General features: G+C 49.4%; 1 protein-coding gene and 1 long non-coding RNA gene across 3 annotated transcripts in view; one reads left to right on the top strand and one right to left on the bottom strand.

Annotated features, from left to right (window-relative positions):
- Positions 1–4,492: 4,492 nt before the first annotated feature.
- Positions 4,493–10,318, bottom strand: LOC121331686. The gene is made up of 4 exons (XR_005952049.1): positions 9,677–10,318; positions 6,999–7,214; positions 5,052–5,254; positions 4,493–4,776 (listed from the first exon to the last, which is right to left on the bottom strand). It is a non-coding gene; the product is annotated as an uncharacterized LOC121331686 (long non-coding RNA).
- Positions 9,365–14,678, top strand: part of BRWD3 (bromodomain and WD repeat domain containing 3) — a 50,865-nt gene continuing 45,551 nt past the window's right edge. The window contains exons 1-4 of one of the 2 annotated variants that reach the window (XM_041396331.1): positions 9,365–9,580; positions 9,666–9,724; positions 9,866–9,895; positions 10,152–10,211. In XM_041396331.1, the coding sequence (XP_041252265.1) occupies positions 9,544–9,580; positions 9,666–9,724; positions 9,866–9,895; positions 10,152–10,211 (186 nt within the window). In that variant the 5' untranslated portion in view covers positions 9,365–9,543. Of the gene's footprint in view, positions 9,581–9,665; positions 9,896–10,151; positions 10,212–14,678 lie in introns of both variants that reach the window. The other variant, XM_041396330.1, reaches the window with a different exon arrangement.

Below are 14,678 nucleotides of genomic sequence, written 5' to 3'. Positions count from 1 at the left end.
TCCCATAAATGCTCTTGGCCTTTGGCAAGCAGGAGGAAAGCCTGACAGGAAAATTCCTCTTTGCTGCCAGGGTTGGATCCCTGAGGAGCTGCCAGGGCTGCTGCAGGTCAGCACAGCTCACAGCCTCACCCCCACCACTGCACTGCCCATCCCAGCTTCCCTCACACACAGGTGGTCAGAGTCACCCACTCCAGTCTAAAAAGCATCCAGAATTATGAGAAAACTTGGGAATATCTCACCAGCAGCGCTGTGGCTGAATCACCACAGCTCCAACCTGGCTGGGATGCTCATGGGATGAAAAGAGCCAGGGAGAGTTTGGAATTTCCAGAGAAATCTCTACATTTCTACCTGTTGCTGTTATTTAATGCAGAAACAAGGGGAAAGCAAACCTGTCTGGAAAGAACAACTATGGAAACGGAGTTTGGGATTGTTGGAAAGGGATGGACTATGTCCATGAAAAATATTAGCAATAATTAGTCCCAATCATTGCTGTGAGCTGCAGATATCGATAGTCTGGATCTCACATCCATCAGAATGACTTGTAGTTATCAGCAGCTCCAGGGTTTTCCTGCCCTCCAGCAAACACATTTTTCCTTCTTCTGGAGGTCTGGTCATGTTCTGTTTCATTTCATTGCTGAGAGAAATTAAAATATTTCTTACATCTGCATCAGCATCTGGTAACAGATTAGGAATTAGGAAGCTGAAAATTTAGCTGAAAATAAGAATTTAGGAAGCTGAAAAAATATTTAAAAATACATAAACATAAAAATATATACATATAAAAAATGGGAGCTTCCTCCCCGTATTCCCTGAGCATATGAGGTTGCTTCCAATGCACATTTTATTTTAAGGTGAGTTATTTTGTTGCCATAGTGACATCATTCAGGTTTCCAACCGCTGCCGTGTTGGTTTTCTCCCAGGCAAGACTTGTCACAAGCAGTCAGCGTCCCCAGCCCCTTCCTGGCCAGCAGCTTCCCACGGGGCTGCAGGATTCCCTGGAATTCCAGCCTGCAGGATGAGCTGTCACCACTCCCTGCTAAGGCACCGGGGGACACAGGATCTGGGGGAGCCAGAGAGGAGAGGCAGGCAAAGAAAAACTCCGACCAAAAGGATTTTCCTCTGCTCATTCCTTATCCTTCTTCCTCCACCCGTGCAGTGAGCTGGGAGAAGGTCAAAGAACCCGGTAGCTTTATTAATTAGTGCTAATTAATACACTCAGCTGCCTCTGGTGTTACTGTGCTCATGTACCCCAGGCCTTGACACAGGCAAGAATAAACCATGTTTGCCCCCAAAAGATTAAAATCTCTGTAAATCCTATTTCTTACTGCACAGGTGTCTCATGGATTTACTTTACTACCCAGAGAGCTGCATTAAAATAAAGATTTTAAATACAAAGGTCTGTAATTATGTTAATAAAGATGTAAAGAAATGGGATTCTCTGGTGAGGGAATATTTGTGGGGTTATTTGGGTCAAATGGGCTCTGTAAGTGTATTGGAAATTAATATTTAATTTTATGTATTTTTACATTAAATATTTAAATTCATTGTGTTACTATGATGCTAAAGACTTTTAATGGGAAATGCATTCTTTTTTTTGGTAATTAATTTAATTAAAGTAGGCAGAGTGTGCCTCATTAGCCTAAAACCTATTTCATGGGTGCCAGGCCCTATATGTGACTGAGAGCCCGAGTGCCTGTTCTACTGCAAGGCCAAAAGGAGCTCAAAAAAAAGCTGTTTCAAAGGTTTGCTATGTTTTTAATTTTAAATAAACCATTCCCAGATTATCAAATCAAGGCTACATTCCCGTGGCAGACCTGAGCCCTGTGTAAGCCTTCCCAGCATTGTAGCATCTGGCTAAATCCAGCCCAGATTAAAGCAAAGCTTTCATTGCACAAACTCTCCCTGAAAGGAGCAGGATGCTCCTGACGCCGGGAAAAGGACAGAGCTGGGAATTGCAGGCAGAGGATAAGGAATGCCAAAGGCAGCAGCAGGGTCCAGAGGAGAGGAGGCAAGGTCCTGTGCTGTACGAGGGGCTGGTGCACTTCTCCCCTGCAGAGGGAATTTGGGAAGCAGAGCCATTCCAGCCACGGCCGTTGGGTGTTCCTGAGATCAGCCCGGCTCCCTGATGGAAACCCTCTGGAACACAGCCTGGACACACCAGTCCACAGCTCAGCAACAGCCTCCACAACAAGGCTCTTGGCTTGCAGAGGTTTTAGCCAAAGCCATTGTTTTAACACCCTTTTTTAATATTTATTTCTGAATGTCTTTGACTGGGGGAAGGGTGGAAGGGGCTCCCAATTTAATTCCATAATCCTCCTAAGCCTTGCTTAATGCACTCACTCTGCCTGGCCTCTGTGAATTCTACAGTGGTGTTTTGGGTGGTTGCAGCACTGCCCTGGAAAATGTCCCATCATTTATTTTGCAGCTATTTGAGGGAAATGATTCCCAGGGCTGGAAGCCTGGTTGTTAAATCCATATTGCCAAAGGAAACAAACTCTGTCACCCAGATGGGGCTGGACCTCGGGGCTGCCACGTGGATTCCTGGATGAGGTAGCTCAGAGTCCAGTGAAAACTCCCAAAATTAACATTAAAGCAGGAGCAGGAGACTTCAGCAGTTGGTGAAAAATGTCATTTTTAGCTGAGGGGGTGGGTGGGGCTGCAGGGAACAAAGCAGAGTGCCCAGCTCTGGGACACCCACATCCCCTGGGATGAGTCCCCCCAAGCATGGCCATGGCTCACCCCAACTGCCCTTGGGTGGGAGGGATGGCAGTGCTGCTGGAGGGAAATTCCAACAACAGATTTTGTCCTGCTGCTGTCTTCTCCTGACAGGGAGGGAGTGCTGCAGCCTGGTTTGTTTTCCACATGTTCAAGAAAGACAAAACAACACTTTCAAGAGTCTTGAGGCATCTCACGAGCCTCCGGTCTCCCTAAATTCCTCCCTCAGTTCTCAGGATTTCTCCAATATCTGCTTGAAACCTGCACCAAGAGGACAGCATCACTCTCAGTGGGATTTTTCCATGTCCCATTTCAGGATGCACTGTGTCTCTCATGGGAATGTTTCTCAGCCATTCCAGAGGCATCCTGGAGTCAGCAAAGACAAAACCCCAAATACAAGGGCATGGGGGGCTGGCAGAGTCCATAGGCAGCAGCAAAGTCAGCATGGGAAGATGGGTTTGGAAGAAAGTCAAGGTCTGAAAGGTGTTACCTGTGACAACCTCAGTCAGCAAGCAGGAGGAAGGAGCAAAGAGAGGAAAAAAAAGAAAAGACTGAGATCTACTGACTGCACAGAGCAGGAGGGAGAAAGGTGTCCAGAGACATCATGAAACACACGGAGAGAAGAGGATCCTCAACAGGAAATGGCAGATCCTTTAGACTTCAAGGACAACGTGGAGAACGAACAGGAGAAGCTTTCTTCCACCTCTACAGCCTTATTCCACATTTATGCCATTATAATCCAGGGATAACAGAGAAAACCTCAGGGAAATAAGGACTGATGGCACAGTTCTGTCCTGATGGATCCCATGTGCCTTCACAGCTTCACCTCCCACCTATGGTGGTTTTCCAGCAGAAACTCAACCACACAGAACTTGGGGACTTCATAAACTCTTAATAGACTTTTATTGGTGTAAGAAAAATGAAAGGGAACAGCCAACAGGGCAAGAACTTGCAGGTGCTGAAAACCACCTCACTGGAAATTAAATTACACTAGTCCTTCAACCAAAAAAAACCCAAACAACACTTTAAAGGACCCTCCAAGAATGTAAGGCCACTCTAAATCAAGATGACACATAAAATATTCTAACAGGTTATGTCTCAAGCCCTAATAATTTAAGGCAAAAAATAAAAAGAGATTCTGAAATCTGAGGACATCAGGGGAAAGACTTTTCCCAGAGATAGAATGCTGGAAGGCTACAGGAGAATGTGAACCTCAAGCCCTAATAATTTAAGGCAAAAAATAAAAAGAGATTCTGAAATCTGAACTCCTGAGGACATCAGGGGAAAAACTTTTCCCAGAGATAGAAAGCTGGAAGGCTACAGGAGAATGTGAATGTCCATTAAATGATGGAAGTGCAAGAACTAAATGAAATATGGGGTCACTCTACTGCAGAGGAATTTATGGAAGCTTCCATGTTAAAGCTTGTCCTTATGAGGGATAAGAGGGAGATGTCATCTCGAACTGAAGATCACGAGAAGAGGCTTTATAATCAATAAATAAAGATAATGGGAAAAGAATTCCTGTATGGGACAGCGCTTTGAGAAATGTTCCAAAATCCCATCCTTGGATTCCATGATCAGTGACTTAGAAAGTTCACTCTAAACTCACACTCCTGTGAACAAATTTACACAGGACAGTTTTCCAATTCATCACCTCATGCAGTAATTGAGAATTAATTTTTTAAGACTGTATTTAAAGAGTATTAATGAGCTTATTTACAATGTCTGCCTGTTAAGCATATCAAGAAATAAAAAAAAATCATAAAAATGTTTTATAACCTTTTATTTCAATAAAAGCAGTGCTGTAAAAAACCCTATTGCACTCCTTCCCAATATTTCTGATATTTTTGTAGAATGAAAAATATAATTAAAATATAGAAATCCTCAAAACTTTTTGGAAAAGGGTATGGGATACAGAGGGATGTAATTTTATTAAAATTGTTTACGTAGCTGAGGGCATTCCAGTAAAATTTGCATGTCCAGGGAGAGATGTGATAAATTCCCAGCTGCAGTCAGATGCTTTGTGCCCAGGCTTCCAGCAGAAGCCAAAAATGCAAACACCTAAAAAATCACAAACAAAACATCAAAGGATTATTTACAAATATTTAGCATGACTTGAAGTTACTGAATTAGCCCAGCAGTGATATCAGGTGGTATTTTTGGGGCAAGACCCTTGAGCAGGGGACCCCTGGACTGGCAGCAGCCACAGCAAGTCAGAAGCTGGAAAAGGCTGGGAACAGGGGCTTGATCCCAACCAGGGGACACAGGTCAGAATCAGGCCCCTAGGCAGGGATTGTGCAGAGTGCAGTAGTGACAGCAGCAGTAACAAAACCTACCTGCTCACTTACACCCAGTAGTAATTTTGCTGCTGTGAAACATGGGGTTCCAGGCACTTTGAGGTACAAAGTTGGAATTCAGAGATGCTGAGGATGGACCTGACATTGATATCATTCCCCCAGTCCTTCTGCTGGCAGAGCACAGAGGGACACAGAGCTACCCCTTTTCCTGGGTGTTCCATCCACAGCTGGATTTGGCATTTCTGTGTGAAATACAGAGAAATGTTTAGATAATAGCCAGAAATGTCACTGCTCCGCAAACCAGGCAGATTAAGTTCCCCCAGCCGCAGCAGGGCTGCACACACTGATCACAGCTCACAGCAGCTAATGGCTGCCATAAGGAATATGAGATATGGATCAGCCCACGGAGCAAGGGATTCCTGCTCCAGGCAGGTGGAATTTGGGCTGAGTGGATTTTAGCATTCTCAAAAGGAAAAAAACATCATATTTACATCACCAGAACAAGTAATTTTTCAACAAGATGAACTGCTGCAAGATAGAATTTAGAAACAAAGGCGAGCGGCGTCCTGGCTGCGCCTCCATCGCCTTCCCATGGGATAATGTCGCACCCAACTCTTGGATGTCTGGCACCATCTAGAGGAATAACTGGAATGATGCAGCTGAGAAATTAAATAATAAATTATTATAAATAGCAAAAATCCTAGAGCAGATCTTGTGTAATATCTAACAGCTATTTAGATATAATTTAACAGCTCTTGTCGACGAAGTGAACCATAGGAAGGAGTGGAAACTTGGAGATTTGTCCTGCAAAAACAGGATGTTCATTTGCACACAAAAGCCTTGCACTCCAGCAAGTGTGATTAGTGCTAATTATTTTCCATCTCATTTTTTTAAAATAAACTATGATATCAAAATTTGAGGTTGCATGTAAAGATCTTAAAATAAGCTTGAACTTTTTATTATTCCTTTATTCACAACTGTGTAGCACAAGGCACCCACTCCTGAATTCCTTCTGAACAACTCTTATTTTTGAATCACCTAAACAAAAACTTGGATTTAATTTAACTACCATCCTGGTTTGTCCTTTAGCTCAATATGAAAGACCCAAGATTAGCAGAATGTTCATAGAAATTCTCGTGGGTTGCTTCCAACTCACGGGTATTTTATGAAATGTACACAGAAAACATTTTTTTTAAAAGCCAAAAATGCTTAATTTGTTCCAGTATTTAAATCCAGCTGGATTCAGGCATGTGCATCCCCATCTACATTTACTGGAAAGGTACAATGCAGGTAAAACCACCACACCTGCACAATTCCACTCTAAACTTTTTGATTTTAACATTTTAACATTTCTGGTTATGCAAAACCACAATTCTGTTTTCACACACACAGCTAAAGCAGGATTTGACTCATGAGGGCAGAATAATCATAAATAAAATATGAGAGAGACACCTTTACCTGGTTTTACAAGCCGATTGGGGGAAAGCTCATTTAATTTTGTAGTTAAATTAAACAGGGGGTTGAATTTTACTTTTAACCACAACTGAGAGTAAAACTCCCTACAACACCAAATGGGGAGAAGCGATGGGTATTTGAATGTCATCAGTTCCTACTCCTAAAATCCCTCAAAAACTTCCATTTTTTTTCTTTAAAGAGCAGTTATTTTTTTTTTCTTTAAAGAAACAGCTACAATCCAGCTTCTTCCTTAAAGCATCTCTGCTCCTGAATCCTTCCGTGGCTCATTAGTCTGTTCTCCCTCCTCCTGCCACCAGCTGCTGCTGGCATTTACATAACAGAGCTGTGCTCTGAGGAAAGATGAATCAGCACATCCATAAAATCCTGCTTTCACTCTGAGATTTACTATCACCCCCAGCACGCTGCTGCTTGGATGCAGAGGATCTGGAAAAAGATGAGTCATGGAGCTGCAGAATCCACGTGTGGTGTGGAAATGGAGCTCCTGGGGAAAGAGAGGATGGCATTACTCACCAGACGTGACTCCTGGAGGGGAAAACCCGGGAGAGGTGGGAAGAGGTATCGGTAACAGCCCTTGGAGCAGGCTTGGGGAGTAATGAAGCAACTGGGAGAGCGTTAAGGAGAGGAAGCTGAGCTGCCAGGGAGTCAGGAATGTCGGGAAGAAGCTCGGGAGTGACTGCACAGCAGCACAGTCCAGCCACAGCTAGGCCGAGGGAAGTCCCCTGTGAACTGTTTGGAATGAGGAATGCTGGTTGTACCTGCCCCTGGTGCAGGTACAGCTGCACCCTGCAGCACACACAGGACACACCCGGGGCATTCCCAACACTCCCCCCTCCTGCTGATGCAAGAATCCATCCGAGCCCCATGTGGAGCAACACCAAGCACGGCAGAGCAGTGACCCAAGGTCCACACTGAGCACCAAGCAAGGAGCAGCCAGGTTCCCAGCTGGGATGCTGCAGGAAGGACACAAGCAAGGCATGGATAAGCTGACTTTGGGAGCATTTTCTATCCCAGGCTTTTGAAAGCCCCTTTTAGTTAGTACAGAAATCCTGATGGACTCTAGACAGGCCCAAACAGAACAATCCTGCCTGGTGGTGCTGCAGCTTCACCTGTGCCACCCCCAAAGCTCAAATGAAAGCAAATTGTCAGTGGAGAGATTCACTAAGGCACCAAAATGTGCCAGGGAAATGTCATATTCCTAAAGAAATACAGAATCACGGAATCCCAGAATGGTTTGGGGTGGGAGGGGCCTTAAAGTTCATCCAGGGGTCCTGCTGGGAAGCTGGGAGAGCTGCTACTGTTGGGAAGCCACTGGAATTTGCAGCTTGGTGAGGTGGCACCTCGTGTCTGTCCACTGACGAGCTGAGCAATGAACCTGCCCTGAAAACATTCCAACAGTAACTGTTTGGAGCCTACAAGAAAAATGGAAAGGGACTTGGGACAAGGGGAAATGGCTTCCACTGCCAGAGGGCAAAGTTAGGTGGGGTATTTGGAAGAAGTTTTTATTGAAGGGGCTGAGGATTTTTTATTGTGAGGCCCTGGCATGCGGTGTCCAGAGAAGCTGTGGCTGCCCCTGGATCCCTGGAAGTGTCCAAGGCCAGGCTGGACAGAGCTTGGAGCAAATGGGATAGCAGAAAGTGTCCCTGTCCGTGGCAGGGGTGGCACTGGATGAACTTTAAGGTCCCTTCCACCAAACTGTTCTGGGATCCTATCAACAGCCACTGAGAACTCAAGAACTTTAGAGGAGGACGAAGAGGAAACAGGGTCCACGCATCACCCAGTTCATCCAAGCTCCTGGCACAAAACAACTTCCACAGGAGGATGAAGGGCAGGTGAGTACAGGTGAATGATGTGAAACGGCTTCATGCCAAATCCCCAAATCCTCCCTAGACTGGTCGGGTGCCTGGAGGCATCCCGTGGAGCTGCCAGCAGGAAGGACTGCATCCTGACTGCACAGCAACAAAACTCGGAGCCAGTGCTCCACAGCAAAGCCGGTCTGAGCAGCTGCCCAGACTGAATTTATTCTTAATATTTCCAGAGCATCGACTCACAGTGATGCAGCTCTCTGTATTCCCAGCATGAGGAGAGGCTGTCCTTTGCTATGCCATGATGACAGTGGTTTTTACACTGGAGTTCTAACACTGAATGTCAGGTCCTTGAGATAAAATACAATTCACTTGATGTGTTTCAGCAACTCATTGCTGAAGTGATGTCGATTTCAGGAGCTCTGACAGGATGCATCTCATGGAAAAATATTTATTTCTATTAAAACTATCTACTTTGACCCGGCCTCTTTGTTCCTCGGGGAGAACACGTGCTGTATCCATCATATTGGAATTTCCTGGTCACTGGGCGCAAACAATTTTATTTAACTCCTAAAGCCACCTGAGACACTTCCCTGCAGCCAGGCCTTGTTTACCGAGAGCCTGGAAGGGCTGTCACCTCCCCACAGAGCAATCCTGTGTCCCCTCCACGGCACACGCGTGGGCTCCATCCCCCTACGCTTGACAGGATCCCTAAGATTCCTGAATCCCTTCATTCTCTTAAAAACTGCTTCATTTGAGGCACTCACGGGCCTCCATTTCCCAGGCGCTGCCAGGCAGGAGGCCACGACCAGAGGCCGAGAACACTGCGGCCGTGAGGGCCGGAGCTGTGAGGGCTGAGGGCCGAAGCCGCGAGGACAGAAGCCGTTAGCGCTGCCCCGTGACGGCTACGGGGCCCTCTAAAGCACAGCCCGGCTCAGCGCAGCCCCGTGACCGTGGCCAAACGCCTCGGGCACATCCCGGCTCTCCCGGCCCTTCCTCTTCCTCCCCTTCCTCCTCCTCCCTCAGCCGCCGCCCGGAAGTGGCGGGCGCCCCCCCGCGGCGCGTCACCGGGCGGTGCCGGCGGCGCTCGGTCCGCGGAGCCGCGATGAGCCCGGGCGGGACCCGCGCCCGCACCCGCACCGGGACCCGCGCCCCGCACCGGCACCGCCGCTCCGGCATGAGGCTGCGCCCGCACTAGGAGCCGAGTCCCCCCGGGGCGCCATCCGCCACCTCCCCTCCCCCTCCCGAGGAGGATGGCGGCGGCGGCCGCCCCGACCCAGCTGGAAGCCGGTGGGTATCGCTGGCGGCGGGGGCTGCGCTCCGCACTCCCTCCGTTCTAACCGTGTCTAACCCGCTCTCCCCCGCCCCTCCGCAGAGCTCTACTACCTGATCGCACGGTTCCTGCAGTCCGGACCCTGCAAGAAATCCGCCCAGGTGAGCGCGGAGCCGGCGCTCCGGCCGGGCCGGGCGGGCGGCGACGGGACGGGACGGGACGGGACGGGGCGGCGGAGCCGCTGCGCTGCGGTCGCCGGACTCACGTCCTTTGTGTGTTTCTGTGTGTCCCTCTGTCCCCAGGTACTGGTGGAGGAGCTGGAGGAGCACCAGGTGAGGCGCCTGCCCCGGCGGGACGGGGGAAGCCCTCGGGACGGCGGGGTCGGCGTTTGCCCTGCCCCGTCTAACCCAGCCCATCTCCGTCCGGGACACCCGGCGGGAGCGCGGCTGCCCCGCGGCGGGGCCGGGGGGCAGCGGCCGGGGGGGCTCCATCTCGGGGGGGGGGCGCGGGCGGGCACCGGGGGGCGCTCCCCGGGGAGGGGTCGCTCGGGCTCTGACGGCCGCCCCCGTCCCCGTGTCCCTCCCGCAGCTCATTCCGCGGCGCCTGGACTGGCAGGGCAAGGAGCACCGCCGGAGCTTCGAGGACCTGGTGAGACAAGTTTCACTCTTGACTTTTCCGACAACTTCCCTCCGCCCCTCGCGCCGCCGCTGCCGCACCGGGCGCCGCGTCTCCCCCCTCGCCCCGTTTGTGTGTTCCCCCCCCCACCAGAGCTGCGGGGGTGCGCCCCGCCGAGGCCGCGGCGGGCCGCGGGGTGCGGAGCGGAGGGGCGGGCAGGGAGCTGAGGCGCGGCGGGGCCGGGGGCTGCCGGTGAGACCCCCGTGGGCCGCCCGGTGGCACCGGCGGAGCGGCCGCGCCGCGCTATTGTGGGGCCGGGGGTTATCCGAGGGCACGCACCGGGGCCCGGCGCGGCCAATGGCGCTGCGCCTTACAACGCGGAGAGCGCTGCGCGGCGATGTGAGGCGGCAGCTGATTGGCTGCGGCGGCGCCGCGGCCGGGCCGGGCTCGGCCGCGCTGCCGCGGCCCGGCGGCGGGGACGTGCCGGACGTGCCGCCGGGCCCGGCGCTGCCGGGCTGGGTCAGGGATTCCCGGCCTGCGGCGGCCTGCGCGAAACCCGCCCCTCTCCGCGGCGTCTGGGCCTGCTGTCAGGCAGGAAAGGAGGGGTTAGGAAGTGTGGTGTTGTGGCTGTTAAATGCCCGTGGAATACACGGAGTGGTTGCTTTTGCTGAGTGCTAAACCCTCTGAATGTGTGTCATTGAGGAAGGTCAGTCCCTCCGCAAGGCCGGGGGTGGGGGTGGCCCTTGGCCCCGCACCCCCAGATGTGTCTGTGTGAAAGTGACAAAACCGAAGCTGTTCCAGTCCTTTTCCAAAGGGTCCAGGCGGCCTTGGTTTCACTTCTGGGAGCTCTGGGCGATGACGTGTGGCGCTGATGTAGCACTTTGCAGCTGGGAGGCTGTAAACTTCCCCACAGCGTTTGTAGCATTGGTACCTGTGCCCAGCGCTGGCACTCACCTGGAAGGAATGGAAAGCACGTCCTGGCCTCTCCCGGCTCCATGGTGCAATCGTGACGTGGGATTTTGCCATGACTGTTGCTCAAACTCCTCTGCATCTGGCTCAGGAGCTGTTTCCCACTTTAGCAACATTATAAGAGCTCAGGTGTGGACAGAACTCCTTGTGCCCAGGGGAGACCTTTGGACCAGCTGTCTTTCCCTTTCTAAAGCCTGTGCAGAATTTCAGGTGGAAGCTGGGCTTCCTCACACCTCTTGTGGGTGAATCTGGGACTGGGAAATTTAATTCTAAATTGAGTGAGCAGACATAGAATAAGTTCTGCATTCAGTAGATTTTGGTGCTCTATGGTCTTCCTAGAGAATCTGAAACCTAACTGTGGGCTGTCTCAGGTTTAGGGTGGTACTGCACCCAATATCCAGGAGGAATATTAGCAGTGTAACTGTGAAGTCTGGTGTCAGACGGTGGTTTTGTGTATCACTTTGATTAACATGTAATTTTTTTCCTTTCATTCTCTTTGGCACAGATATGAAAGCCTTAAAACCTTAAAATCTTTTTTTTTTTTTTAATGTGTGTGTGAACATGCACTTTTCTTTAACATTTCAGAAATGAGAGAAAAAACATTTTGAAGTGAGTTTTGGAGTTAATGGAGAAATTTCTTATTTTTGTATAAACTCATAATTAATTTTTTTTTCTTGTGTTTTAAACTAATCAGCATTAACCAATACTTTTAGTTTACCCTTGTATCTTGTATTATTTAACTGTTTCTCATGGTTTACAGTAAGGACCAGGATTATAAATGAATCATTACAGTGAGACAGGTTGATGCCAGGTGGGATGAGCTGAGTTTCTGTCTGTGAATCCTCAGAGTGTTAAGGATACTAAAGAAAGGCCTTTTCTCCCTCATTGCTTAGGGTTTGCTGTGTTTGGAATTTGGACTTTTGGCTGCATATGGTTGTTTATTAACCTGAGCTCCTCGACTTCAGGGCTGGCTGGATGTCTGAATGCCATGTTCAGAACAGAGCCAGGGTTGTGAAGGACACAAAGCACTCTGACCTTCATTTTAATTATCTCAGGCACATAATGAACCAAAATTAAATTGGAGATGCCAGCAGTTGGAGGTAAAGGGGTTTTTTTCAACCCATTTCTGCTTTTTACAGCCAGAAACCCAGAATCGTTTACAATCTCAGCTGGGTGGTTTAGCTGCTCTGGTCAGGCAGGTAATTGAATTCGTGAGGGTTTACAACCCAGAGAAGTCTGATTTGTTTGTTTGCCCAATATTCAGACAGAGTATTTCTTGTTCTGGTGTTTCAGCTTTGTTTTCCATCCTCAGTGTGGCTGTTCTGGTTCCGAGTGGTGTTTTTCAGAAAATATGCCAATACTGTGACCCCTGAGTACGTTGTTACTGCTCCTGGGCTTTTGGGAGTGATAAAGATGGAGCAGCCCAATGGCCACTGGATGGTTTTTATCTAGGGAATGTTTACTCCCACTTCACTCACGTTTTTAGGCAGGATCTGAAAGCTCACTGAGATTTCTTTGTTCCTTTTTTTTTTTTTCTTTTTTTTTAATAAACTGAATCTTTTACTTTAAATATCAGGTATCACAGGGCAGACGAGTAATTTAAGACACGCTAATAAGAATTGCACCTATGGAGCAAAACCACACAGAATGCAAGTTTATGTGCATTTGTGTTCCTTTGTTTTTCCTGTTTATTTTCACGTTGGAACACTTTTTTGCCTGCAGCATGTGGCTGCCTGTCTAGGTAACCAGAGCCACAGAGTATCCTGAGCTGGAAGGGACACACAGGACCATCAGTCCAGCTCCGGGCCCTGCACAGACACCCCAACATTCCCACCCTGTGCATCCCTGGGAGCATTTCCAAACCCTCCTGGAGCTCTGGGAACGCTGGGGCTGTGCCCTGGGAGCCTGGGCAGTACCAGCACCCTCTGGGGGAAGAACCTTTTCCTGATCTCCCTCTAAATGTCCCTGACACACTTCCAGCCATTCCTTGGGTCCTGTTCCCTCTCTCAAGGAGTGAGATTGGAGCTGCCCCTCAGGAGGAGCTGCAGTCCCCGATGACTCCCCTCAGTTCCCTCTTCTCCAGGATGAATTCTCCAGGTGTACTCCACAGTGGTTTTACTTTCTCACTGACTGCTGGTGGTCTTGAGACATGAGATGTGTTTGTAAAGGGGAGGGTCGGTGAATCACAGAATCCCAGACTGGTTTGGGTTGGGAGGGACCTTCAAGCCCATCCCATTCCACCCCCTGCCATGGGCAGGGACACTTTCCACTACACCAGGTTGCTCCAAGCCCCATCCAGCCCGGCCTTTTGAAGGTCTGAAGTGTGTCCAACTTGCAGGCAATTAGTGCTCTTGTTTTAAATGAGCCACAGCAGCTTGGTGTGGAGTCAGCTGCTGTACAGATGAGTTGAGCTGAACGACTCTGATTATCAGCACAGTCTCCAGTGACCTGCTGTTCCACATTATCTTTGTTTATTCCTGATAAAGGTGACTGGCTCTGCTCTGGTTTTAAGAACTTTCTGATGGGCTGAGTCTTCTGGCTCAGCCTGGTTTGGTCTTTGTGCTGAAAAACATATAGTTCCAGGCAAAACAGAAAATCAGCTGTTGTTGGACAGTGGGGAATTTGCATCCATGGGCGGCTGTGCTGGTATGGAACAGCTTATGGGATTTGGCTCCGAGTTCCTGCCTTGCCCATCTGCATTGATTTAAAACTAGCCCTGAGTCCGAGGTGCTGGTATTTATAGATCCTGCCAATCCCAGCATTAGCAGAGCAGAGATGTTACGGTTTTGTCACCTCAGGAAAATGTCATCTGGTAGCATGGTCGTTCCAACCTGTTCTCTCCGGGGACCCCAGTGGGTAAAGGCTGTTTTAATTCCAGTCTATTTGCATATTGTTGGCGTCTTGTGCAGGTCCAGTGTCTGAGCTTCCTTTTGCTGAGATTCCCTATTTGAGGTCGTTGGTAATTTCCTGCTTGCTCAGCTGCCTCAGCCTCTTGGCCTCCTCCACTGCTTTTTGATACAGTTGTCAATTGATTCATAATTGATGGTTATTTTGGCAAATGAGGGAGGTGTTGGATGACTACCTGGAGGAGAGAAATCCACTGCTGAGGCCCAGCTGGGCCTGCCCAGCAGGACTGGGGACAGAGCAGTCTCCAAAGGGCCGCGTCACTGCCTCGTTCCAGTCTGCAGCTCCTGCCTCCAGTCTGTGCTTTGAAGAGGTGTTCCACTGGGCTTCCCAAAAGAAATGGTTCCCAGAGCTCCCTGGTTCCCATCTCTGTCAAAACAGACATCTTGCTTTAAGTAGTAATCACAAAGAGTCTTTTTTTGGTTGTTTGTTCCCCATGTATTGAAACCTTCCTTGGAGGAGGAGTTGTCAGCAGCTGTAGAATCACAGATTCCTGACTTGGAAGGGACCCACAAGGATCATCAAATCCAGCTCCTGTCCCTGCTCAGACACTCCAAGAATCCCATCCTGTCCTGAAGGCATTGTCCAAGCTGGGATCAGTCGCACCGGGGGATTTTGTTTCAGGGA

Source organism: Onychostruthus taczanowskii, unplaced genomic scaffold, assembly GCF_017590055.1.
Source record: "Onychostruthus taczanowskii isolate IOZ18803 unplaced genomic scaffold, ASM1759005v1 scaffold13, whole genome shotgun sequence".
NCBI classification, from domain to species: domain Eukaryota; kingdom Metazoa; phylum Chordata; class Aves; order Passeriformes; family Passeridae; genus Onychostruthus; species Onychostruthus taczanowskii.
Note: the sequence above shows the minus strand (reverse complement) of the source record. Positions and strands in the feature narration are given on the sequence as shown.